Source organism: Felis catus, chromosome B2 (assembly GCF_018350175.1).
Source record: "Felis catus isolate Fca126 chromosome B2, F.catus_Fca126_mat1.0, whole genome shotgun sequence".
Classification (NCBI taxonomy): domain Eukaryota; kingdom Metazoa; phylum Chordata; class Mammalia; order Carnivora; family Felidae; genus Felis; species Felis catus.
The window spans coordinates 33765455-33792924 of NC_058372.1; the positions used below are offsets into that span (position 1 = coordinate 33765455).

At 49.8% G+C, this 27470-nt stretch overlaps 1 protein-coding gene and 1 long non-coding RNA gene across 12 annotated transcripts in view; one reads left to right on the top strand and one right to left on the bottom strand.

Annotated features, from left to right (window-relative positions):
- Positions 1–27470, bottom strand: part of LOC123385346 — a 75653-nt gene that overhangs the window by 21199 nt on the left and 26984 nt on the right. The gene's annotated exons all lie outside the window — the stretch shown is intronic.
- The window catches only part of SCUBE3 (signal peptide, CUB domain and EGF like domain containing 3), a 38008-nt gene continuing 20657 nt past the window's right edge, over positions 10120–27470 (top strand). For all 11 annotated transcript variants that reach the window (XM_019831576.3, XM_023253882.2, XM_023253885.2 and 8 more), the window contains exons 1-4: positions 10120–10275; positions 23224–23346; positions 24341–24466; positions 27129–27263. In XM_019831576.3, coding sequence (XP_019687135.2) covers positions 10191–10275; positions 23224–23346; positions 24341–24466; positions 27129–27263 — 469 coding nt within the window. In that variant the 5' untranslated portion in view covers positions 10120–10190. The remainder of the gene's footprint in view (positions 10276–23223; positions 23347–24340; positions 24467–27128; positions 27264–27470) is intronic.

Consider the following 27470-nt stretch of genomic DNA (forward strand, 5'->3'; position numbering starts at 1 on the left):
TGCCTTTTCTTTTCAGATCTTAATACTTGTCCCCTTAAATACTTGTCTCTAGTTGAACCACATTATTAATTCCCTGGAGACACTCCCCGCTGCAAGTCCTTGCTCACCCCATTTCCACCACGTGGAAAACCCTCCCCCGCTCCTTCACACAACTCCACATAAGGGAATTCTACGTATTCTTTGAGGCCGTCTTTAAACCCTCTCTTCTGGGGCGTCCCCAAGCTTCCAGCTGGAATTAATCTGCCTTCTTTGTGCCCTCATTAGAATTTTATGTTGGCACCTTTGTATTTGGGCATTTACCATGTTCTGCCTTATAGTCTAATTATTTAGATGCAAATTTCTCTCTCCTACCTAATTATGAACTTGAAAGGAGAAATTATGTCATCTCTGAATTCCCATATTCTTTAAGTTCCTGGCACATAGTAAGTGCACAAAGAATGTCAAACTCATTAAAAATTGAATCTATGGTTATAAAAAAACACATATACAATTAATTCCACATCTTAACTTGACCATTTGCAAATTTGTTGGAGGCACTGGGTTCCTTGAGTAGGGCTCCCCAAGGTCTGATTTGCCAAGGGCCGGAAGGATGGTATGTTAGATGGCGGCACCTACTGGCAAAGGGTAGTATTACAGCTTGGGTCTCCCAAAGAGAAGCAACACAATTTCTCAATCAATCCCAATAGATTGGACCAGGGCGTGGAGGGGTGGGTGAGGCAGAAGAGGACTAGAATGAGTTCCTTTCACTCCTCAGTAGCTTTAGGCTGATCAGGGGGAGGAGCATCCCCAAGTCAGGGCCAGGGCTTTTTCTCGTTCAGCGCACGGCAGCGTCCGGCAGACTGATAAAGTGAGACATCAAGGAATAACAGCCTCGCTGTGATGCCCCTTAGCTTTGCCAACCCAGCCTTGGCATGATGCCTAGGACAGCTTTCCACCTAAGACAGAGGAAGAGGGGTGGCATGAAGGGAGAGCCTCTTGCCAAACAAGGGACGCAAACTTCTGTAAGGATATTGACAGTCAGCATAATCACACAGGTGTCAAACATTCTGACCCCGTCCTGTTGCAAGTTTTCAGCTTCTCCTAACAGGATTCTCAGTCCCATAGGAGCCCTTCTCAGAAAATACAATAGAAGCTATTGGGGAACTGATTTTTTAAAATACCAGTGCACTTTATGAATTGGTTAATGAATGCTTTGAACTTTGCCCCAATACCTCCACCCGTCCTTTCTTTGATCCAGGATACCCAGAGGAATTACACTGTTAGATGGAGAGGTCCTCCTCTGTTTCTCCATCTTTTCTTCTGGGGAGGGAACCCAGTGGGGATTGGGGGGAGGAGAGCCACAAGGAAACAGGTCAGGGAGAGCAAAGCAGAGCTGGCTCTCAGCAAAGTTAGGAAGTTCATTAGGAGTGACTGACCCTATAGCCCCTTCTCTGCCACACCTTTGTTAAGGTTTCAACTGATAATTAAAGATTTAACCTGGCAAAGGCTTAATCTTGTTACTCTGTCTCACAGTGATATTTGTATTTAGGACCCAAGGAACATAAGGTTTAGATCAAAGGAGTGATCCTCTTATGATGGGATTTTAAGCACTGGTGGGAAAGATCTTTGATGAAGCAGTGGAAAGCCGATGAGGGTTCCACCTCCTGAGTTGACTTCCTAAGGGTTCAAACAGAAGCTGCCTGTGGACCCAGCCCTACCCACCTTGGCCCCTGGCCTTTGGGGAGATCCTGAGCTCTGGCTTGGAAGGTTCCAGTTCTGCTTCTTTGTCTTCTAGAATCTGAAAGTCTCTGGCCAGAGTTACCTCCAGCCTGCTGCATCTCTGTGGTTTTTCTTCAGCTTGGACTGTCCACACTGCCCCTCCATTTAACCCTCTGATGCCACCAGTCCTGTTCTAACCCAAAGCATTCTCAGGCTGGCAGAAAGCAGAGAGACAGGTCAAGGGATGTTCCTTGGAATTCCCTTGAATCTCCTCGGGATTCCCATGAGTTCACCGTCCCTTCATTCTTTCATTCACTCAACAAACATTCATTGAGCACAACTATGTGATCCAGGCTGGGGATACAGTGGTGACCAATATGGGTCTTGCCCTCAAAGGTTTGGAAGACAAGTGAAAGGAAACAGACCATTACAGTACAGCATGGCTAGGGCCATTACAGGGGTATTGAGCTCCGGGCCTGCTACGGGTACATCTAAGCTGGGTCTTGAAGGTTAGTGGTGGTTTTCCAGCTGGCAAGAACAAGGTATATGCCAGGCATGGTGTAGCTTGGGTATAGTGATGGCGAGATCAGAAGAGAAACATAAAATGTTATTGAAGAGAAAGGAACAGGACTGGCACAGAGGGCCACCTATGCCATACTAAGGGTTTAGAATTTACCCCTGTCAGACAGTGGTCCAGAGGGGACACAATGAGTATCTGAGAGGAGGCAGTAGCAATAGGGGTTGACAGGAGGGATGGATTGAAGGGAAGTTTCACAGGATCTGATGGCCTCTTAGATGCAGAGAGTCCTTCCGGTCTCTGAGAAATCTAGCTGGGATCACTGAGTGAATTATGGGGTCATTATCCCCAAGGTGGAGGTCACAGGAAGAGGGCAGTTCAGGGGAGAGTATTGAGAAGAACTATGAGTTTGGTTGGGTATCAGTTCAGCTTGAGGTCTTGAGAAATGCCATTGGAAATAGCTATAAGTAGGCAGAAATATAGGACTGGATAGAAGAGGGAAGAAGGAACTAGAGATAGAGATCTGAAAATCAGACACATAGAATGAAAGCTAGAAGAAAAGGGTGGGGGGAGTTAAGGATGTAGATCTGGAAGTCATCAGCACATTGGTCGTAGCTGGAGCCATAGTGCCCCACAATTGGAGCAAACCACTCACCTACTTTGTGCTGAGACTTCCATGAGACATATCAGCAGTAACCCTCCAACAACCTGCAAGAATTTTATCCTCCTCCTTTGCTGGATGAGGAAGTTGAAGCTCAGAGATGTAAAGAAACTTCATCAAATTTACCCACTGAGGGGGCTGGGATTTAAACTCAGAACTGTCTGACCACAAAGCCAATATTCTTTCCACCGCCCTTGCTGTCCCTGGGTAAGAGTGCCTAGGGAGGTCGCGTAGTGTGAGAATTGAGAAAATCCAAGCTAGAAACTCTTAAGAGGCCAGTGGAGGGAAAGCAGCCAGCAGGAGATCTGGGAAAAGAAAGGCTCCAAGAAGGGGAAGAAAAATGTTCCAAGACCTCTGATGACGCAGAGAGGTCAGGCTAGATAAGGACTGGCAGGCAGCCCCAGATATGGAGATGTGAAGTCACTGGAGACCTAGCAGAGGGGGTGTCAGAGAGCCCCTGGGCCAGACTGCACTAAGGTGAGGGGTGAAGGAAAGCCGTGAAGTGGAGAGCAGGTATGCTCCTCCTAGAAGTTCAGGAGTCTGGAAGGACAGAGGCAGCAGGGCCTGGGGAAGTTTGTTGTTGCTACTGTAGGATGCTGCAAGTTGTACTGTGTTTACAGGAGAAGGAACTGAAGTGAGAGATTCAGGAGAGGGAGGGAATAATTGACGGCTCCAGATCTCTGTAGGGCCGAGAAAAGATGAGATCCTTACATATGTGTGTAGGATTGGCCTTGACCAAAAGGAGGGACCCCTCTCCCAGCAGAAGGAGAGGGGGGTGGGGGATAGGATATTCATACCAGATGGCTTCTGGCTTCTCGATGAAACAGGAGTTGAGGATACTGATTGGAGAAGTCAGGGATCTGAGGCTGGCAGATGGGAAACCAAAGTTTGGAAGAGCAGCTGTGTAGAGAGGGACAGAACACAAAACTCAGGGCAGTTTGGAGACTTGTCTTGTGATGTGGAGGGGTCTGGAACCATGCACGGTGTTGATGCCAATTGGCAGGTTGGATATTTTTGTTTCTTTCATGGAAGCAGCCAGGAAGCAGGTGGGGAGGAAGCAGGTGGCAAAGTGACTCAGGAGTGGGGGTAGGCAGGGAGGAAGGGCTGGGAGGACCCTGGGATGAGGGACCAAGGAGGCCACCCAAGTGGCCAGAGGAGACACTGGAACAGGTATGAGCAGCTTGGACCAGGCCATTCCCCCTCCCCACCTGAGTCTTGGTAGGGCTGCCAGTAGACCTCCCTTGTAAAGGCAAGACTAAGGGCCTTGGAGCAAGTTAGTCCTAGAATCCCAGGGCTGGAACAGTCTTTGAGAGAGCATTATTTCCCATCATCTGCCTATATGGCCAAATGGCTCCTAAGCCATCCTGGACAGGTGAGAAACAAGGACCGACCAGGGTCAACCTATCCACTGACCTGGTATGATCCCCCCTCTCTCTTTTCTTTCTTTCTTTCTTTCTTTCTTTCTTTCTTTCTTTCTTTCTTTCTTTCTTTCTTTCTTTTTCTTTCTTTCTTTCTTTCTTTCTTTCTTTCCTTCCTTCCTTCCTTCCTTCCTTCCTTCCTTCCTTCCTTCCTTCCTTCCTTCCTTCTTTCTTTCTTTCTTTCTTTTCTTTCTTTCTTTCTTTTTTGTAGTTGTTCTGAGTATTCTCTTTTTTCTCTGTCACTCACTGATTTTTGTGTATATTTCTATCTTATCCATCGATTTCTAAGTATCATCAAGATTCACCTCAAATCCCTCCTCATCCATGAAGTCTTCTTGGATGATCAACTTCTGTTTCCTGACTTTCTTTTTTTTTTTTTTTTTTTTTAATTTTTATTTATTTGAGAGAGAGCATGAGCAGGGAAGTGGAAGAGAGAGAAAGGGAGAGAGTGGGGGAGGGGAAGAGAGAGAGAGAATCCTAAGCAGGCTCCAAGCTGTCAACACAGAGTCCAATGCAGGGTCTTGATCTCACAAACCATGAGATCATGACCTGAGTCAAAATCAAGAGTCAGGCACTTAACTGACTGAGCCACCCAGATGCCCCCACATTTTCTATTTCTTTTGCACACCCTAGAGGGCCTCGGACAGGGTGTACTGGGGGAGGAGATGAGATAAGTACCATATGCCAATTGATGGAAGGATTCATGATGATCAAATCATGAGGAAGAGGAAGGGCTAGAACTGGAAGCGGTAGGACTGGTAGGTCTGAGGGTACAGACCAAGGAGGAGTGATCCAAGAGTCAAAAGTCTGGTAAGACATAGATTCTGCTTCTAGCTTTGCCTCTTAAATATGTTTTTTAACCTTGGGCAAGTCATGTGACATCTCATCATCAGACAAATGTGATGGCTAAAGTCTTTTGTACTCCTACATGATCCTTCTGAGCAAGGGTACTGCCCTATTACCCCTTGTGTATGAAGCGGCTAGTCTGTGACCCTCATCCTGCCCCAAATGATTAACAGTGGCCAGAATGTGTTAGGTCTCTGTGGATTCAGAGGAGGCAGCACATAGGAAGGAGGAGGTACACAAGCTTCAGAGTCTAGCCTGGGCCCAAGTCTTGGCTTTGCCCTTCTTAGTCATCAGGGTGGGCTGATCTTCTTGAGCCTCAGTTTCCCCATCAACAAAGGGGATAACAATTCTTACCTGATAGACATGTGGTGGAGTGCCTGTTATAGTGCCTGGCACACATAGAAAGCACTCAGTAAATGGTAGCTATGAGCTCTAATTTGTTTGAGTGCCTGGGCCTTCTTAACGCAGGGTAGGAAGTGCATGGTGGTAGGGAAAGAAGGATTCTGGAACTACCCTACCTGGCAGGGGAATTTCCTTCTATTCTCCAACTTGAAAGTGCTGTTGACAAGCGCAGTGTGTTGTAATGCATGGCATTTCTGGAAACTTCTCAGTAACAACATGTGACAGAACCTACTGGGGGTGGTGAGAATTGAGCCCCATTGGCTGTACTCACAACCAGCAGCATCAAAGTCGGGTCTGGGACAGAACTACTTCTTCCCAGGCACTACTGTACCTTTACTATCAAACATTGTGGATTTTTTTCCTTCTGAGAAGTAGTAAAAAAAACCAATAGTCATTGCCTACTGAATGCCTACTATGTGCCAGGTGGGGGGCAGGGGAGTCCATTCGTTATTTTATTGAATTAACACCATAACGTTTTGAGGTTTTATTTCCTTTGTCAGAAGAGAAAACTGAAGCTGACGATGAATAACTTATCTGAAGTCACATAGCTAGAAAGTTAACAGAGCTGAGATTTGAACCACAGGATTTCTTTTACTCTTGAGCCCAATGTAGTTAGACACTGATGCATGCCCACATTTGAGGTCGTGTGTGATCCTACCTGTTTTGTAGATGAGGAAGCTCAGAGAAGTGAAATAACTCAACAAAAATAGATAGATGGCTGGAAAATGGTAGGGTCCGACATTTGTTCGTGGGCTAATTCTGACCTGTATGTGTTCTCCATTAGACTATACTGCCTGTCAAGGAGGGCCAGTGGACCCATTTTACAGATGAGGAAGCTGAGGAGACAAGAGAAAAAGCAAAGGCTCATGGAAGGAGACTTGGCGGGGGAGGGGAAGTCCCTGAGTGTGACAGAGCCCCAGCACAGGTATCCCTAAGCAGGATCGGAACCGAGGTATATATGCTATGGGTTCCCCAGCCCAGTCCTCTCCCCAGACATTTGCAGGGGAAAATTGACAGAAATGGAATGTCAGAAGCAATCCTGAAGGAAAGTGCAGCCGGAAAGCAAATTGTGGCCTGAGAGAATATTGGAGGCCCAGAGAACCCAGGGACATTTCACTCCTGCCAGTGAGAGTACGACATATGCTATTGCTTTTGTAATACCACTTGCAAGAGCCATCTCATTATTCCTTTCTTGTCATCTTCCTGCATCACTACCCAGTTGTGAGTCCCTGCAGAAGTGGACAGGGCAGAGGGCAATGGAACTGGCCCCCCAGGTCACAGTACCCAGTGACATAAGCCTTGCTTCTGCTCCTACAGAATCCTCTGAAGGGCTGGGGATGGACTGCAACCAGACTGGATGGTGGGGAGCAGAGCAGGGAATTGCCCCTTCTGCCCAGATGTGGAGGAAGTTCATCCAGTCCTAGAGGAGCAGAGGACAAGCTGGCAAAATGAGAAAAAAAAAAAAAAGGAAGCTACAGTTAAAGACACTGAAACTCCCAGAGACTTAGCAGCTAAGGTAGGGCAATGTCCACACTCAAGGCACCAAGAAATCATACTGAATTAGAGAGAAGGTCCGAGATAACCTACTAATCTGCCCCTATAGAATTCTTCATGCCCACCTCACCTGTGGTTTAGAGGGGGGTGAGCTGGAGCCCTCCTCCCTAGGGACCCAGAGAAGCTCACACGAGTGTGCACAGCAAGGCAGAGAGACAAAGCAAGGCATGGTGTAATCTCCCTTCCCTGCCTTGGGGGGCTCCTCAGCTCTCTCCCTGTCCCCCCATGTAGATCAGGCACCATCTGGCAACCTCCAATTCTTTTTTTTCTTTTTTAACCACTCTTGTTTGGGGCAGAGAGGATGGCAAGTTTGCACTTGTCCCCCAGCCCTATACGTAATTGGTGGCAGCAGGTAAAGCAGCTTCAAGGGGAGGGGTTTGCCAATGGAATGAAAGAGGGAGGGAGTCCTAGGGTGACAGAGCTGGCAGGGACCTGGGAGATCATTTGACCCAAACTTTTGTGGCCTCCACACCATTTCCATCATCTGTCTGCTTCCATCCCAACCATCATCTCTCATGCCAAGCAGGCATACTCAAGACCTCCTCCTCCAGGCTTCCTAAGGGCAACTGTCTCCTTTCCACCAAGGAGCTAATCCACCCTCTCGTTTTCTAGAATACACTGAGGCCCATTGAGATGTGACTTGCCCAAAGGCAATCTTCATCCCAGGATACAGACAGGACAAAAAAACTCAAATGCTTAAGTCTGTTTCCATCCTCCTACTTTTCTACTCAATCCCTAGGGAAGGAAGGGCTCAGTTCTTCTCCCTGGGGGCTCAGGAGATCTCTGACATATCACACCTGTCACCTAGCTGATGTGGGCTGCCAGTGTCAAGGGTCTAAGAACTGAGTTATTTTCAGGATGATTCTGGTCATTGTCCCTTCCTCCTGGGTACCCTAAGGGCTCTGTGAGGTTAGTCTGAGTCTCAGGGTCCTCCTCCCTGCAAAAAATTTGCTCTTAGGGTGCCTTAGTCGGTTGAGGGTCTGACTCTTGATTTCAGCATAGGTCATGACCCCAGGATCGTGGGATGGGGCCCCATGTTGAGCTCCATGCTGAGCATAGAGTCTGCTTAAGATTCTCTCTCTCTCCCTCTGCCCCTCTCCCCTGCTTGCATGCTCTCCCTCTCTCTTTAAAAAAAAAAAAAAAAAAAAAAAAAGTGGCTCTGAAGCATAAGTAACTGCCTGGATCCTGGCATGGTCTCAGGTTGACTGAAGCCCCATACTCTAAGAAAGCCTTCACCACCTTTCAAGGGGTCTTTCCTCTAAGATAAAAGAAAATGTCTATAAATCCATCCAGGAGACAGTGTCCATGGTTTGGAGACACTGCTTTTATGCCCTTTGCCTTTATTTTTTAAAATATCATTTATTTTTCCTCTGTTACCCCGCAGTTGGAGACACGAAGGGTTAAGAATGGACCAGTTATTGGCCTCTTGGGTGGCTCAGTCTGTTAAGCTCAGGTCATGATACCATCTCACAGTTGGTGAGTTCAAGCCCTGGGGAAGGGCTCTGTGCTGACAGCTCAGAGCCTGGAGTCTGCTTTGGATTCTGTGTCTCCCTCTTTCTCTGTGCCCCTCCCCTGCTCGCACTCTGTCTCTCTCTCTCTCTCTCAAAAATAAATAAACATTAAAAAAAATTAAAAAAAAAAAAAAGAATGGGCTAGTTAGGACCACATCTTGAAGCTGTGAGGGCAAGTTTGGAGAAGTATGTTGTGCAGATCTTTGTGTCTGTATTTACACACATACGCATATTCCTGGGGGTTAGCTTTTGCCCCTGTGCTGAGTGCATGACAGTGTTCTACATGTGAGCCCACTTCTATATGGGTAGGGTGACTCAGTGGTCTACCTCCAAGGCCTTAACGGCCAAGGAGTCTGCCCTGGCGCTGGCAGGTTTAGCTGGGGGCAAGTCTACTTTCTTCTTGGTCCTCAAAGTGCACTCAGCACTAGAAATGGGTACTGAGACCCGAGGGTGGGGGATGTGGTGTTGGTAAGAGTTGGAAGGGCGTCACTCGGCCCGAAATCGGTGTCACTCTCAGTTTTTCGAGGTCCTATGTGGCTGTATCTCGCGTGTCGGTGTCGGGCTGTGTCGGCGGACGTGCCGGGGCGCCAGTGCGGTCCTGTCTGCCCCAGCCTCCCCGACACCCAGAGCTCTCTTTGTCTCCTCGTGGAGGTGTGCTTGCAAACCTGCGTCGCACGGCCCTCATCTCGTGCGAGAGTGGGGGGCGCACCCTAGCTCCCCCACTCTTTCCGCCGGGAGAGAGGACGAGCCGGAGCCGGGTGCTGTTTGGTCTGGAGCCGAGCGGGGCTTGCATTGATCCATTGATTGTGCGCGGTCTGCGCCTGACCTCCCTGCTCCCGGGGAAGCCGTCTCCATGGAGACCGGGCCCGCTCCCCCAGCGCCGGATTGTAAATTCCTGCAGGCAGCGGCCCGGCAGCCTGGGGAGGGGGCCGCTGCGCCCGGGAGCGCAGGGGGAGCGGCCGCCGCGCCGAGGCCCCATTTGAAAGAAAAAAGGGCACGAAAAAGGAGGTGGTGGAGGAGGAGGGGGAGGAGGAAGAAAACGAAAAGGAGCGAGGAGAGGAGGAGAAAGAGGAGGAGGAGGAGAAAGGCGAAGAAAAAGAGACGGAGCCTGAGAGACGGAGAAGGAGCGAGAGAGGAAGAAAGAGAGGCAGAAAGGGCGTGTTTCTGGCGCTGCGTTTCCCCTCCCCTTTCTCAGGTCCCTCGCTCGGGCTCTGCGCGCTCTCCGGCTGCAGCTCTCTCCGGGCGAAGCTGGGAATTGGGTGGGATTACACGCAGCAGCCCCGCCGCCGCCGCTAGCCGAGCCCGGCTTGGAGAGGGCGGGGGTTCCCCTCCGTCATCGGCGCCGGGCGCCCCCAGCCTCTCTCCGCCTCGCTCTCCCCGACGTCGGGCCGGGAGAAGCCGGCAGCATCGGGAGCCTCCCGCCGAGGGCACCGCGGTCCGCACCCCGCTCCCGCAGCCCCCGGTCCGGCCCCGGCGGGACGCCCCCTCCCCTCCCCCCTCCGCCGCGCGGGGGCCCGGCCGGCTTCCGCCCTCCGGGGGCTGCGAGACCGGCCCCGGCCGCCCGGCCCCCGGGAGCTCCAGCCATGGGCTCGGGGCGCGTGCCCGGGCTCTGCCTGCTCGTCCTGCTGGTCCACGCCCGCGCCGCCCAGCACAGCAAAGCCGCGCAAGGTAAGGAAGGAGGGGCGCGCGGCGGCGGGGCTGCGGGGACTGCGGGGCCCGAGGGCGGGGGTGCGATTTCCGAGGGGCAGGGCAGGTGCTGGGGAGCGTGCCGCTGTCAGAGCCTAGCACTGTGCACCCGCACTCCGGCTGGGGACCTAACCTCTGGGCGCTGCGTCCCGGGCGAAAGGCTGGAGGAGCCAGGAGCGACACGGAGCAGTGAGAAGTTTGGGGGACCCTGGGCAGAAGTCGCCACGCACCTCAGAATTCTTCCCGACTTCATTGCCACCCCAGCATCTTCGAAAGACTTCCTGTCCTCCAAAAGTTTGAGAGAGAATCTTCTCTTCTCAGACATTGCCAGAAACTTAAGCTGTGGCCTGGAGAGACTGAGAGAATGAAACTTTGCAGCCATGCCATGTATTTCTTCCCCTCACCCCCAGCCCTCATGCAAAGTCAGACAAAATTTCCAAGTTGTTGTCTTATCAGTAGAAAAATGTTAAAGAAAAATAGGATCTTTTCTGGAAAAACCAGCTCGTCTCTCACTGGATGGTAAGGGGCTGAAGAAGAGAAGAAAATTTCTGACTGGCTCCCAGCAAGAATGTCGCTTTCTGCCTCTTTGGGGGGAAATCTCTTTCGTCTTGCATGGCTTTCATTTCTTATCATAATATTTATTTATTAAGGCCTCGGGTTTCCAATTCCACTTAAATCCAGGTCAGAATTGCATTAAAATAACAAAGTAAAATTCCAGGCCGGGGAGCTCTGACAGATCCCTCTAGGAATTACAGAGAGAGAGACAGGGAGGCCCTCCGGCCCCCATCCCTGACCCCAGGCTCATTGCCTGGCCAGTCCCAAGGCTTTGCTGGCAGAAACCAGGCTGGTGGGCTACAGATCTCTTGGGGACAGCCTCCCCTCCCCCTTGACCTCTTGCTGCACCCTTCCCCCATCATGTCCTCACCCAGGAAGAGATTTATGTGGACAAAAAGAAAATTCCTCCTGGCAACGCTTTGCTGAGGAGGATATGATTCTGCCTATTGTCCCAGGGGCTCCTGAAGCCAAGCTGGGGTGTGGAAGTGGCTGAGCCAGAAGGGAAAGTTGAACTTGGGAGTTGGGGAAGCCTGAGTCTCTGGCAGTCGGGTCGCTGTGTCCCCGGAGACTGAGCACCTGGCCCTTAAGCTGCTCTGTGTACTGGATAGGCTCCCACTTCATTAAAAGGAAGGTGCCATATCAATGCCATCCTCCTCTCCCAAACACTGCCTCTTCAACCACCCCCTTCCTCCTCCAACCTGTCCTTTAACAGAACCCGAGTACTAGAGATTCTCAGCTGTCACAGACCAGACCCCACCCCCACCCCTTCCCACCCCAAACTGCCTCTTCTCCCATCCTGCTTCCAGACAGCCCACGACCACTGCCACCCCCAGCCTGGGAGCAGCCCCTCTCCCACTGTGGATTTGCTTGTGTTTTCATAAACAAAGCTGGCTTTTGTAGTGTGTGCTGACTTACTCATAACATGGAATTAGCTAGGGAGTTTAGTCTGAAGGAAGGAACAGATTTCATTCGAGTAATCTAGAGACAAGATAAGGACCTCTTTCAACTTGGAGCCAGTGTCTGTAGTGGCCTAGTGAGGCTGGGGGGGCTGAGGGCAAAAGGGGGAGCAAAGAGTATATTCAAGGGGGTTCCCAGGGCTGATGGAGACTCCTAGAAGGGACAGGTGCCAAGCGGAGATCAGCTCATTGTTCAGGGACAGAAGGACTCAGAATCCCTCCGAGGTGCTTCCTCTTTCATCAGACACCCTGCTGGGTGCTGTGGGGATATGCAGCCAGAGTGGAGGCCCCTGCCCTCAAGGAACTTACTAAGAGTTTTGTTCACTATTTATCTCCTATTCAGGCCACACTCACTCTGACTGGGCTGCAATTAGCTGTGCATCTTCCTTCCTTCTGATCCCTGAGTCTAGTCTGGCATAGAGTGGAAACTTGTCATTTCAGCTACCTTTGATGCTGCTATTCAGGAAATATATCAACCTGGACTGCCAGAGATTGCCTAACAACAGGTCTGTTGGGTTAGAGGGCTATCTCTGGACCCCAATCTGCAGGCCAGTGCCACAGGAAGGACAAGTAGTGACAAGCAGCCTTACCCATAGATGGGAGTGCTGTGGTCATCCCTTGCTCCCAAACATATCTCCTAGGTGTCACTAGTGCCAGCAGGTGTGCCCTTATGCCACATGTTTTTAAAGGAAGCTCTAGTGGGTTTCTTTAAATTATAGAAACTCTTGGCAAATACCTTGCACAGTTATTATACCTCTGGGTGTAGTGTGTATATGTGTGTGCGGGTGTGTGTTTATATGTAGAGTACAGGTACTATATACTTAAGCGCCTTTTCTCCAGAGATTCCATCCTCCCAAAGAACCAAAGTGGAAAGGGATGGGGAGGATGGGGAGAGACAAGGAAGGAAGCCCTGAGTATACAGGTGAGTGTGTGTGTGAGAGGGAAGTTTACCATGCTCACCCACAGGTGATGTAGTTGGGTGTCAGTGTCTACTGTGATTTGGTTATTAAGCGTGGATATGTACACTTTAGTATCTTTGAGAACTGTGTGTGGATTGAGTGGGTGGGTAAGCTTGTGTGACTATGAGTGAGTGAGCATGAGGGTACATGGTTTTGAGTGTTTTTCAAGTGCCTGTCTCTGTATTTTAAAGTAGACAGACTGGATAACCCAGATAATTGTTAACTTAAAAGCATTAATTTGCTTTGCTTTTTTTTGGGGGGGGGGGTGTGCAGCAGTGGTTAAAAAGACCTAATCCTTGCTTAGGGCTCAAGTTACAGCTGAATGAAAAGGTCTCCTGGCCTCCCGGGGAAAACTTGTCCCCAGGGCTGGCTCAGGAGAGCCAGCCTGGCCGTTTAGTTTACCTGGTTGTTTTCTCTTCTCATTAGGGATAAATTTTTGATAAAGTCTTGTATTTAGAATTTCCAAGTAACACCATCCCTGGGACTGAGAGCGTTCCTCTGGCAGCAAACAGTGTCTCTCTGTCTCTGTACGTCTCTCCGGGTCTCTGTCTGGGAGTATGTGTGTCTCTCTCTTTCTTTCCCCCACCCCTCTCTTCCTCTTTAATGTGGCTGTTTCCTCTCCTCCCCGCTTCCCTAGGCTCCTGTGGCCAGCTCTTACAGTGAGGGGACTGTTCCTCCTAGCCCCTCCCTCCAAAATATGAAATGAAAACCATAACCGTGTCAGCGGGTGAGGGTGGCCCCGTCGGCAGCGGCTATTGCCCGTGCCCCATCCAGGCCATACTGGGGAGAGCGAGAGAGTCAGTCCCCACTCTTGGAGCCTGATCTTCAATCAGTTGCTTCTAAGCCTGTCTTCCTCCCCTACTCCCATTTTTCCAGAAGGGTGGAGAAGGGGGGGTGGACTACTTAGAAATTCCTCAGGAATCCCTTTGACCTTTCCTCTCTCAGTGACATGTCCCCCAGGGTGGTGGGGAAAGGCTGGAGCCAGGGAAGAACTTCTCTACTTCTTCCCCCTCATCTCCTGGAGTGTCTGCAGGGTGGAATGAGAGAGGGGAACAGAAGACACGGAGGCCAGAATTACTACAGGCAGAGAAAGAAGAGAGTTATCAGCAACCCCTAAATGAGATTTTTTTCTGAAACCTTCAGGAATCTGAGAGCATGAGAACCGGTTTGAGATGTGAGCGGCTGGGACCTGTTGTAAAAGGAGCTGGCCCTGGGTGTGAGTTTGGGAATGTGAGGTGTGCGTTCACTGGGGCGTGCGAGCGTGCGTGTGCATGACTCAGGGTGTGTGTGTGTGTGTGTGTGTGTGTGTGTGTGTGTGTGCGCGCGCGCGCGCGCACGCAGTGTTCCAGTGAGAGGAAAAAGGAAGCGGGGCAGTGTGCGTTTTGTTTTCGTTGGAGAAGTAAAGAAGAGGAATGGCTTGGTCCAGTGCCTTGGATTGAGGGTGGGGGAAGGGAACGGATGGCTTCAGACCCTCTTGAGAAGATGGAGGTGGAGGGGCTCGCTGCCGGAACTCACCCCAGTCCTGCTCCCGATTCTGGTCCCCGCGTGTCAGGGTGTGGGCCTCCTTTGACGTCCTGTACCCCTAGCACATGACCGCTTGTAAGAAAGAGTCCCTGTCAGGGCTGGAAACTGCAGAGCTGCTCTGAGGCTGGCAGTGCCCGCAAGAGGCCCAGACCTGGGGACAGCTTCTTCAGGCTCAGTTATGAGACAGGAGTCTGGAAGCAGGGACTGCTGGTCCTTGGGGCGAAAGTGATACAATTGCCAACCCAGGGATGTTTGAGGGGTACAGGAGACAGTCACCTGGGCTAAGAGGGGGCATAGACCCTCCCCTCTCCCCCGTTGGCCCCTCTGTCACCAGACTGGCCATTCTCCTGCCATGCCACGTACTGTCAGCTCCAAATGGCATGTGCTGGGGCATTTGGTGCCAGTGGGTTTTGGTAGATGCAGAGCCTGAGGACTGGGGCCTTTGAGGAAATAACTGAAATTCTCTTCCTCACTTGTAAAATGGACTAGAGTATCAGTAGGGTCCTTTTCAGCTCTGAGATTCTGCATATCTCATTGAGATCCTTCCTGCTAAAGGCAGAAGACACTATAGCAAGCCTTGGTCCTGCAGCCAGGCCTCTGCAGGCTTCTCACCTGACACTCAGGCCCTCTTTTCCCTGGACCCTACTCTACTGTTCCCTGCCTGAGTCTGTCACTTGGCTACTCCTCCCTTCTTGCTCCACCTCAGTTTCCTGGGGCCACAAGTACCTGATAGCTCTCTGTCTTTAAGTAGAGTATTTCCCCCTCAAAACAGCCCCTACAAAACAAATGTGTGTTTGAGCGTGCGTGTAACAACATTGGAAAGTGGAGCTGAAATGTCTGTATTCTGGGAACTGAATACTATCTGGGCAAGGCCCCTAGGCCCCAGTCCTTGGTCCTACATCATAGATTCTCAGCTCCAACACTAGCCCTCTGTACTCTGCTCCAGCCTCGACAACTCTCCCCTTTTCAGACCAAGGCACTGTTTTGTAGTTGCCATTGGATGCACTGATTCGGCCCTATAGGTGAAAAGATGACTCCTAAATAGGGCACTGTGGCCCTCACTCTTAACCTATGGTTTCCCTGTGGCTGTAACCATAGCCCTAGAGAGCTGTGGGGTTTGGATTTTGGAGCCCCAAGCTAGGGGCTGTCCACATCTGGTCACTGATGGTGACAAGCTGAGGGAAAACCTGGGTAGGAGCTGCTAGGCTGGAGGGAAGATCCAGAATAAGGAAACAGATCTAAGGAGTCCCTGGGTGAGGGTAGAGTGTTGGGATATGTGGACATGGGGGGCAGGGGGACTGGAAGAAAGGGGGAGCTTAAAGGCTAGACCCTGGGGAGCAAGTTTACAGAGAGGACGTTTTTACAAGTTTCTAATTATATTTATTTGGAGTTTTCCTCTGGCGGTTTGAAGCTGTTAACAGCAGGAACCTGTATCCCTGGTGTTTGTTTTTGTTTCTAACCAGCTGCTTGGCCCAGCATAGTGAATCCAAGGGCAGGAGACACCTGCCCTCTGCCACACTGCCACCCCTTCCTCATTGCACATCTGTCTGTGCCTACCATACTGCACTGCCCTCCTTCCTTGCCCACCACTCAGCCCTGCCCTCCCTCCAGCTACCCCCATGCCCAAAGCCTCCGGGCACCCACATGCCTACTGCTGATTTCCTACCAGGAACATCCAGATGTCAGTTCCAGGCCATTCCATGGTTATGTATCAGATGCTTGCTTCATGCTGAACCACGTGCTGAGTTGGGGCAGAGTTGGGGGGTGGGGGGGGGGGACACAATGACTAAGGCATGGATTACTCCCTCAGGTGTTTATAGATAATAGCACGTAGTGAGCAAGTGCTGAATGAGGAGTCAGAAAACCCAGGGTCTGGCTCTGCACAAGCTGTTTGCTCTTTCCCTCTCTGGGCTTGTTCCCCATCTATGTATTGAGAGACAGGACCATTTGAGGACCACGTGAAATAACGTATGTGAAAGCTCTGCACACCTAATTATGCATCACCTGACATCATCGTTGTTTACGTTATTTTCTCCATCAGTTTAAAGAGATCAGACTGATAAATCATGAAACTGGAACCTGCCTTTGCCCACCACCTGCCTCCCTGCCCCCGTCTCTCCAGTGTTCTATTCTTTCCTCCCTCCCCCTAGGATCCCCTACCAACCCAGCCTCTGAAGGCCTCTGACTCAGGGTTGGTTTCATCTGTCCACACTGAAAAGGAGAAAATTATTGTCCATGTGGGGTACATTCAGATGAGCAAGGAGCTAGTTTAGGGATAAGGTGATAGGAACTTCAGAGAGAAACTCATCAAGGCCTCTTGATGGTGATAAGGCTCTCAGGTCAGCCCCACTCTCCTCCAGTCACCAGGCACCAAGTTCTTTTCCTGGCTCTTCAGCTGAGTAGGCTAAGCTTATATAAGAGGAAGCCTACTTTTTTTTTTTTTTTTTTTTTTAATAAAAAGAAGAAAGTGCTCTGTCTCCTCTCCTTGGGGTCATTTGTATGATTTCCTGGACTCTCTCCAGGCCTTCTTTGCCCCTGCCTACACTTTGCCCAGGCTGAGGATGGGCCCAGGCTCCAGTTGAGGTCACAGAGTCTCCACCCAGTTCCAAATCGGGAAGACAGCCTGAGAAGCCATAGCTAGGAAGCCAGGCTCCACCGGTTTCCCGAGTTGCCCTTTTGATCTAGAGGTAGGGTAAATGTACACACATACAGGTATGTGTGTGCAGGCTGCAGGTTAGGGTGTCATGGCCAAAGGTGGTTCTGCTTTGGATGTTACTTAACATGGAGGAAAGTTCAGGAGCAGTAATAGTATGCTGGTCTCAAGTAGACCCTGGTGCCCTGTCATCAAGAGCTAGTTAACACTGAGGCTGGAGAACATCTATTGAATAAGGATGTTCTGAAGAGACACCAGAGCAGCTCCAGATACTATCTGAAGACCCTGAGAGCCTATGGATCCTATTCCTATACCCTGGATTCATTGGTCCCAGTCTCTTCTGGCCTCTGCCGTCACCAAATGGATGCCTTTAAGTGGGTATCTTCCTTTCTCTGAGTTTCCTATCCCCTTACCCTTAATTTAAGATAAATTTCCTAGGACTGCTCTCCACCTAGAACAGTAGGGGGGGTAGTCATAGGAAGATAGAAAGCTTTTTCCTTGTAGTAACATAGGACAGAGAAGATGCCACAAATATGGAACTCATCCACTTACCCACCAATCCATCCATCTATCCGCCGATACATCCACCCATCTGTTTTACAAATATTTACTGAATGCCTCAAGTATATTACTCTATCTTGTTCACAGCTGGATGCCCAGCTCCTGGCACAGTGTTTGGCATGTTGCAAATGCGCAATAATTTTTTGTTGAGTGGCTGAATGAATATGTTCAACTCCCTTCTAGCAGCCATGTGGCTTTCAAAGATTCGGAAGCCACAGCCTCAGGAAGGCGTCAGGAGGAAGGTAATACATGTGAACTAAATAAAAGTTAAATAATGGTACAAGGCAGCATGCAAGGGTATCACAAGTGATTGGTCAGGAGATCAGAGAGCCTGCACTAAGCCCACATACCCTGGGGCCAACCTGGCCTGGGCAAGAAGGATGTCAGTCAGGTGGGCACATTAGGACCCCAGGCAGGCTGCTTTGGACCTTCTCACCGGGCCCAGCCAATCTGCCCACACTACCCCCAGCTGCTGTGAATGGTAGGGTAACTACTGTAGTAATGTAAAGGTGGGTAGGTTTTCCCTAGGGGTGTCTGCTTATCTGCAGCCTGCATTCTGCTCATTTCCATTTGTTGTTATTCTTGAGCTGGACTTGGGCCAAATTTTGAAGTAGATGAAGTGTTTCCTTGAGGGTCCTCCTGCTTTCCTTTTGGGGTATACTTCCCCATCCTCAGAAGAGAATCTTAGGATTGCCTATGTTCAAATAATCCACCCTTTCTGGTCTGCCCTCTCCTCCTTTGTACGCCACCCCCACATCCCACCCGTCCTCTCCATACTGAGCAGAGTTTATGGAGCCTTCTGCTAGGTGCTGAAGCAAATCCAGAAGAAATGTCAGATGGTGCTGGGGAAAGCTGTTGCAGTTACAGACCCATGCATTCATGCCAGGAGAGGGTGAGGCAGGGAGGTCTTATCTGTAGTATCTCTGCAGCTGCCACTCTCCCCCAATTCAGCTTTTGATCCAGCCCCATACCTGGGGTGGTGGTAAAAGCACAAATGGATAGCAATCACAAAGGATTGTGGAGAGCAGCTTTTTGGTTAAAACTGGCCTCTTATATACTTCATCCTCCATCTCGGGCAGCTTCCAGCCTGGGTGGGGCAGGTGGTGGAGAAGGTACCTTCAGGGCTGTGTCTCTCCAAAGTTCCCTGTACCATCACATGCTCTCTCGGTGCCGCATTTCCCCACACCAGGCCTGAAATGGGGCTCCGATAAGGGGAAGGGAGGAGCAGAGATGGGTTCAGAAATGATACTGAGGAGAAAGTTGGAGAGAAGGAATAAAAATGGCGAACCTTTTTGAGCACTTACTATATGCCTGTGCTGCAGCGCTAAATACTTGATTAGTATTAACTAATTTGATGTTCATGGCAGCCCCATGAGGAGGCACTATCATTATAATTCCCATTTACAGAGAAAGGAGCAGGGAAGTTCAGAAGCTGGCCCAGGACCACACAGACACTGGTAGAACTGGCATTTGAACTGACACAGTATCACTCCAGAAACCCTTTTCTCAAACACTCTGTCATCTTGCTGCCCCCAGTGTCTTCCCAGGTCAGGCAAATGATCTATTCACATTATCTGAGTTGGGAAAGGAAGACAGACAGCAGCCCAGCCTCACCCTGGAAATCCAGATGCAGCTGGTCTAGAAGAGTGCCTAGATATCCACATTTTTAAAAAGGCCCCCAGGGAATCCCAGTGTGTAGCCAGGGTCGGGAATCACCAGTCTAAACCAATCCATGTCCAACTAGCATCCACTGTTTGTCAGGTCGGTAGAAAATACTTGCACCCTCAGAGCTGAAATGAGACTATTCCCATGGGTATTGAAGGGATTCCCTGCATGGACAAATCGTGGGTGGGCAGATGTGGTGAAGGGAGCTCTGAAAGAATGGACTGGCAAAAGGAGGAGACACTGGATATAATTTGGGGCCCTATTTCAGAGCTCTATTTTAGGCCTGAACTGCTTCGAAAGATTCCATTCAAATGGTTGAAGGGTCCTGTCCTCAGTGAATAACCAGCCAAGTGAGGAAAGTTGAACATGCCAGACGAGACGGCATTCAGCATTAGCAGAGCAACTTAGCAATGGCAGCAAGTGAGCCGAGGCAAACAGAGTCCTCTGGGACCTGAAACTCTTTAGGAATAGGGCTTACCAGGAAGGGCTTCGGGGAAGACCATTTTGAGCCAGATTTGGGAAGCTGGGAACAGAATGGCTAGAAAAGGGAGGACTGCATATCCAATGTGAAGAAGGAGATGTGTGTGAATGCTTGGACGGGGGCAGAAGGCTTAGATGTTGTAGGGGGAGTAGGTAGAAGACAAAGTCTTCCAGAGCAGAGACTCTTTGCTGGAGAAGGAGAAGCACTCTGAGCAGGGAGATGAGGTTGTGGGTAGGATGGTGGGAGAAGCCCAGGTGCTGGAAGAGTCTAAAGGCATTACCAGGAAGCCTGGGTTTGCTGCCATCAGCACTGGGGGCACTCTGGTACTAGTTAGCAGGGAACAGGAGGCAAAGGAAAGAACTGAGAGCCCAGAGAGCCTGGTGCAGACTCCAGCGAAGCACCCAGGGATTCAGAGGTAGGCATGTACCTCTGAGATGGCCCCAGAGGGAGAGCTTCTAGATGGGGTTCCAAACTGCCCTGCTGGCTGTTGGGGAAGAGATGGCAAGAACAGAAGACGGCTCAAAGCAGGACAGACAGGATGATTATTAGCCACTGGGATTGTCCAGTGCCCCATGCCAGCCTCGAAGACTTACAAGGGTCACCACAAGGAGGGGGCGATCAATCATCCAGTCCCCCCTCCTCCAGGGACCCAATAAGAATATATAAACCAAGCCTTAGGCCATTCAAACATTGGAATTAGTTAAAAAAAAAAAAAAAACACACACACACCAAACTTTCCCCACCATGGAGAGTGTGTATAAATGCAGGGACAGACAATAAGGACAGGACCTCTGGGTGCCTTGTCTTTCTTCATACATTTAGCCACATTTGAAATCTCTTTCTTCTGACTGTCAAATGTTTATCCAACCTCCAAAACTCTACTTGAATCCCACTTCTCAGGAAGTTTTTTGATCCCCCCGGGCCTAAGAGTACCCCTTCTTAATTCTGAGAGCAGTGTTCCAATAGGACTTCCTGTGATGTTGGAAGTGCTGTCCACTGATGGCGGCCACTAGCCACATATGGCTATTGAGCATTTGGCCTAATGCAACTGATAAACAGAATTTTAAATTAATTTAAATTTAAGTAGCCATATGTGCCTCATGGCTACCATCATATAGACAGCACAGTCCTAGGGTACCTGTTGTCAGAACCAGCTTCTCTACATTGGGAACATATTATTTACCAGCCATGTTATTAGGTACTTTACACAAATTAGCTTATCAACTATTCGCAGACTTTCATGAGCAGTATTATCCCCATTTTGAAGAGAAAGAAATAAGAGAATCAGAAAAGCCTCCCTAGAGAGGTAGAGCTGGATTTGAATCTGAGATTGACTGGTTCCAGAGCTTAGGCTCTATTTATGAGAGTACATTTCTTGGTACCATTTATTCTCCATCAGTTGAACCAACTGATACTCCATGCAGGCTCTTACTTTCTACAGAGCTCCTTCTTGCCCTCTCTTATGAACTAGTCTTCATGCCCCCCTTCTCTGTTCTTTCCCAGGGTGTTTCCCATGAGTTCCCAGGGTGGGCCAGTAGGCAGACACCGTGACTACAGAGGCTGAATGAGGTGAAGAGTGTGAGTTACGGCAGTTAGAATCACCCAGCACGGCTGACTGCAGAGCAGTCGAAGAGAGTTGGAAGGTAGATTGCAGAGCTGAATAGAAGCTCAGAAGATTTGAGGCAGGGTGTTTGGGGGCACTCTTCCAAATTCCAATTCTCTTCTTAGCCTCAGGAAGCCTCAGTCCTTGCCCCTGAAGTACTTCTTGAAATACGAAAACAGAAGACAATTAACCGTTTCAAGCTAGGGCTCATGGGTGTCTATAAATTGAGAGCAGTTACTGGTCCACTCACTCATTCAGGTTCAGTGAAAATAAATCAAGCACCTTAAGGATTTGGATTCCATAGCTTGGCGATAAGTGCTGAGAATCTGCATTTTAACAAAAGCCAGGCAATTCTACACTGTCTTGATTTCTTTAAAAAAATTTTTTTTTACATTTACTCACTTTTAAGAAACAGAGACAGAGCACGAGTGGGGGAGAGCAGAGAGAGAGAGGAAGACACAGAATCTGAAGCAGGGTCTAGGCTCTGAGCTGTCAGCACAGAGCCCAACACAGGGCTCCAACCCACAAACCATCAGATCATGACCTGAGCCGAAGTAGGATGCTTAACCAACTGAGCCACTCAGGCACCCCATGCACTGTCTTGATTTCAAATCCCATTTCTTTATTTGCACATTGCTACTTATACACTTGGGTTTCCCAGTTCACAGCTAGAAGTAATCTCTTCCTCCTCTGATCTTCCTTTTAATAGAGGTGGTCAGGCCTGGCTGCACATTGGACTCACCTGGGGAGCTTTAGAAAAATACTGAGGGCTAGTTGACCAGAACCTCTGGGGATGGTGCTGGGCATCTCCTAGAGAGTTAACTCTGATGATGTGTAGCCAGGGTTGAGGACCCCCTCCTCTTTTCTCTAATGTCTTTGGGGCACTCAACCACACCCTGCTTCGTATTACTTATTTGTCTCTCCTTTTTGGCTGGGCCGAGTCACTGCTGAGCCTCCATGGCCTTCAGTATAGTACCTTTCACAAAAACACCCTATAAAACATCGTCAACTGAATGCAACATTTAGCCATATTTTAGCTCAGCTTTATGTACACCAAAATATTGCCTCAGAAGTTGGAATCTTTTGCGCAAAGACGATCAATGATTCTCTTTCCTAGGTCCTTTCAGAACCATCCTCTTTTTGGCTAGATTTTGGCTGCTTCTTCCTTGAACATAGCTCTGTGAGTAGAGTAGCACCTTGTGCCAGAGTGAGAGCCAGGAGCAAGAGGAACACCTTGGGTTAGAGGGAAGAGTTCAGGGAGGCAGACTGATGAGCCTGAGTCAACTGGACAGTCACAAGGGCTCCACTTATCAGGCTTCAGATTGCTGATACCAGCCCCTGCCAGGTCCCAGTCCCTCTGCTGTTGACAGCACAGGGTCTGAGGGAAATCTTCCAGGATGGAACTTCTTTCCTCTCACGATTCTTCGCACAACGATGGGCAAGTGGGAGCAGGCCTGGTCTCAAGCAGAATTGTGAGGCAGATGAGGATTTCTCAGGTGGCCCCTTCTCCTTCCTTTCTTCCTCCCTCAATTACCAAGGGCCGCTGGACCCTGCCACTTTTCCAGAGGCCACTGTCCCCATGCCTCTTCTCTTCCCCCTCCCTCTAAGCCTGCTCCGAAGTGAGGTAAACTAATTCATGCTAAGTTGAACATTTCTAGTCAAGGTAAGTGTGCTACCCATTCCAAGGGTTTTTTGTTTGTTTTTCAATCAAAGAGAAGTGTTTCAAATGATGGAATTTTAGCTGTCATTGTGGATTAAGTATTTCTGAGGGGAGTGGGGGCTCTTTCTGAATTCCTGAAATTACAGAGTCAGCCCACTCTGAAATCAGAAGGGTGTGGAAGAGCACCTGCTTCTGGAGGGGTCACTGTCTCTACATTAGAGGAGAAGGGATTTTGCCCTTAGGGAACCACCTTCAAGACACCCCTTGGAATGCACTGACAGAGGGTCTCAAGTGCCTCCTCTGCCCCTGCCAGATGTGGACGAATGTGTGGAGGGGACCGACAACTGCCACATTGATGCTATCTGCCAGAACACCCCACGGTCATACAAGTGCATCTGCAAGTCTGGCTACACAGGGGATGGTAAACACTGCAAAGGTGAGGTGGGGAGGGTGCCTGGAGAAGGGGGGGGGGCCTGCTTGAGTGTGGAAATGGGTGCCACTGCCCAGAGTTAGCCACACTGTGCAGGACAGTAAGGCCTGCAGTCCCTGCTGGCATGGAGAAGGGGCTTGGGAGTGGTGGCCAGCTACTTTTTTCCCAGAGAGGGCACCATTTTCTCATTTGCTCAAAGGCACCATATAGGCTAGCTGAGGTTCTGCTGGGAATAGTTCACAGCCTCACAGCTTGGCCGGGGGCGGGGGGGGGGGGGGCGGTGGATCAGGATCACAGGACTGAGGCCTGAGGCTCCCTGACATTGGAACCTCCATCTTTAGACCCTTACACCATACCCACAGGATGAGAACAGTTTACTCCAAGGGAATTTCATACCATAAACAAACACATTCTTCCCCCCTCATAATTAAAGCAATGCAAATTAAAGCAGTCTTGAGATGTTATTTTAAATTTATGACCTTCAGTGTTGGTAACACTTTAGCGGACAAGGTACACTCGTTAATTCTTGGTGACACTATGAATTGAAAAGTGATTTTTGTCACACCAGCAGGAAATTTAAAAAGTATTTATACCCTTTGACCCAGAAATTTTATTCTTGGGAACCTACTCAAGGGAAATTCAAAGAAAATAACACACAGGAGATGTCCTTTAATGCATTATTTACAATAATAAAATAAATGGAAGGGATCTAACAATAGAGAATAGATTAATGAATTATGATTTGGCAACACAGTGGAATATTCTGCAACTATGTACAGTGGTAATTAGAAAGACTGGGGGGAGACGTGAAAATGTTTAAGACTTAAGTTTAGATAAACAATAGTAAAATGCAAAATGGTTTGCAGGCTATGAAAGTAATTATGTAAACACACACAGAGAAGGTTATACACACACACACATACATAACCACCACAAAGCTGAACACAGGGGTGGACAGTGGGAGGCATGTCCAGCTGCCTCAGATCCTCTTTGTTCACAGATGTGGATGAGTGTGAACGAGAAGATAATGCAGGTTGTGTGCATGACTGTGTCAACATCCCTGGAAATTACCGATGCACCTGCTATGATGGATTCCACCTGGCACATGATGGACACAATTGTCTGGGTGAGCAAGGGAGAGGAGGTGTGGGCAGGGGCTGTCTTGTGGGGGAGGAGGTGTTTTCAGCCCTTCCCAGTCCCCAGGCAAGAAGAGGAAGGTGATCAGAAAGTGGCATTCTCACAAAATAGAGAACAAGGTCAGTCTCCCCTTTGAGACGGGGCACTGAGGATGAAATAATCCTGCTGCTGGATGAAAAACAGCAGAGGAGATGGTGCTAGCAAGTGCTCCCAGGGCAAGGGTCAGAAGATGACAATAGTGGGTTTAGTCATATAGAGCAGAGCATGGTGGAAGGTGATTTGGCTGCACCAGATCCTTGCTCTCCTGCTTACTATCTGTGGGGCCTTAGGCAAATCAACTAAATCTCTGGGAACCTCAGTTTCCTCATCTCTAAAATGAGGATGGTAATATCCCACTCAAAGGCTGTTGGGTGAATCACCATGAGACAACATGTATAAAGAGCCCTGTACAATCCTTAGCAGAGTAGGTGTTCAATACATGGGAGGAATGTTGTTGTTGATGATGATGATGATGGTGATGATGATGGTGCTTCTTCCCTGGCCCTGGGAAGCCTCTGGCCCTTGAGGCTGGTTTTCTCCCAGCTCATCCTGCAATCTCCAGGTTCACCCTCTCCTCACTTCTTAGGCCTCAATCTGACCTGATCTTTGTCCCAGGGGCTGGAGCAGAGATAGGAGAATCTCTAGGGCACTAAACTCAACTTTGGTCTCACATCTTTTTGGAAAATTACTGGGACCATGTCAGATTCTTCCCCAAGCAGAAAAACTGAAGCCCATAGCAGAACAGGAATTGAGATGTGAAGCCAGGGGTCCTTTTCCAAATTCTTCCTCTCTGCTCTCAGAACAAAAATAGGAGACTGGAAGACTAGAAGACCAGGAAAGGAAGAGAAGTAAGAGGAATGATGCCCAGAAAAGCAGCTAGGCTGCTTCCCCAACTGACCAAACCAGTGAATTATCTGACGTTCTATTAGTCTGAGAGCCTCCTTGCTACAGAGCTGCCTCTAAACCCAGTCACATTCCATCTTTGGACCAGGCTTACATGCTTCTACTCCCAACCCGGGCCTTTACATCCTGATTCCTGCTGGACCCTTCCCCCTCCAGCCCTGGCCACCTCTCCCACCACTGTAGCTACCGGGAAGGACCTCACTTTTCTGCCCAGTTATTTGTGAGGGCCTCTTTGGGGACTCCTTTGGAAAGAGAAGCTGTGACACTTTGACCAGGACAGTTTCCTGCAGGACCGGAAACATCAGCTTCTGGTGTTTGGTTGCCTTTGACCTTACTAGGCCCCTGATTCTCACCAAGTCTTATTTCCCTGTGTTTGGGGGGAAACTAGCCAGAGGGATAACAGAATGAGTAGGTATGGAAAGGGTCAGAGGGAGCAGAGGTCTACCTAACCCTAACCCCAGGGTTGGGGTTCAAAGCCTCAACTCTTCCTTTGGCTTTTAGGGGAACCCTAAGTCATCCATGCCCCAGGTCTGTTTCTCCACTGAGAATTGGAGGAAAGAACTTGGCTAGAGCAGCAAAGTCATAAGGTTGGATTAGAAGGGAGCATATGGAAGGATGGAATGTAGGATGGGCCACAGTGGAAGACGGATGGGGAGAAATCAGGCGTGTAGTGACAGAGGGGGAAGGGACAAGAATAAGGCAAAGGAAAGTATACCTCTCAGGCAGGAACCTGCTGGATCCGTGCCCCTCTGCCCTTGGCCAGATGGGGGAAAGGACAGGGTTTCAGGGGTCAACAGAGAGGATGGGAAGAGAGGAGCAGTTGAGGGCCTCAGGAGCTCTAATTCCAGCTCCTCTGTTTGGAGACCAATCTCCCTGATGCCTCCTGGGCCAAGGAAGACAGAGAGGGGCTATGGATTTGGGAGGGCAGTAGGTAGCACAGAGAGGGAGTCAAGGCATTCAAGTGAGAGCCCCCAAATAAGCTTAGCTCTGGGACCTGAGGGTGGTGATTTGGGGTGGTGATTAGGGTGTGGCCTGGCAGCTCTCCTCCCATCCCTCCTCGCCAAGCTACCAGACTGTTTTGTTAAACCAAAATAGGAGAAAGGCTAGGGACTATGGCAGCAAGCCCAGGCATGGGGAGGGAGGAGAGGAAGGATGGGGCCGTAGCCTGTCCACAAAAATGGTCCCTGCCCTGCGAGGAGTTGAGGCTTGCTGCCTTTACCCATTGTTGCCCCTCAGACCTCAGCACCATGGCCATAGTTCTCCCTGCACTTTGAACCAGATCCCAGGTTCTCTCATTCCCTGGCTGCCACCAACTGCCCATTTCTCGTCCTGACCAGTCTCCATCTTTATTTTCACCTCTGTGCCTCTTACCCTGGCTCCTTTCCTGATTTCCCCTGGCTTCACACCCAATTCTGACAAGTGAGTGAAAGGGAGGCAAGTCTTCACCTAAGTGAGCCAGGTTTAAATGTCCCCTCTCCACCTGTTTAGCTCCCCAGCTCTGCCCTCTTTGGGTGGCCTCTTCAAAAACAGTGAAACATTAGCTGATGAGTGGGTGAGAACTTGCTGGCCTGAGGCTGGGTGCTGAATTAGAGTCGGGAAGTGTGTGCTGGATTCTTAAGACTGTTTCAGCCCTTGGTGCTGAAGTCTCAGGGCATACTCTGGAGCCTGGCCTGCACCCCATGGCCTCACCAACCACCTATCCTACACAGATGTGGACGAGTGTGCCGAGGGCAATGGTGGCTGTCAGCAGAGCTGTGTCAACATGATGGGCAGCTATGAGTGCCACTGCCGGGAGGGCTTCTTCCTCAGCGACAACCAGCACACCTGCATCCAGCGGCCAGAAGGTCAGCCCATGACCTGAGAGGTCCCACCCCTGCACTCCCAGGCTTCTCTCTACCTGCTGGGGAGCTTTCCCTCAGGACCCCCTGGGTCTCATCCTCTATTCTCAACCCCACTAGCTCCTTCTTCTCTTGTCCCTCAACCCATCACATCCTAAGGGCTCCATAGACAGATGTTGTGCTGGAGCAAAATCTGGGGGAATCCATCTGGGG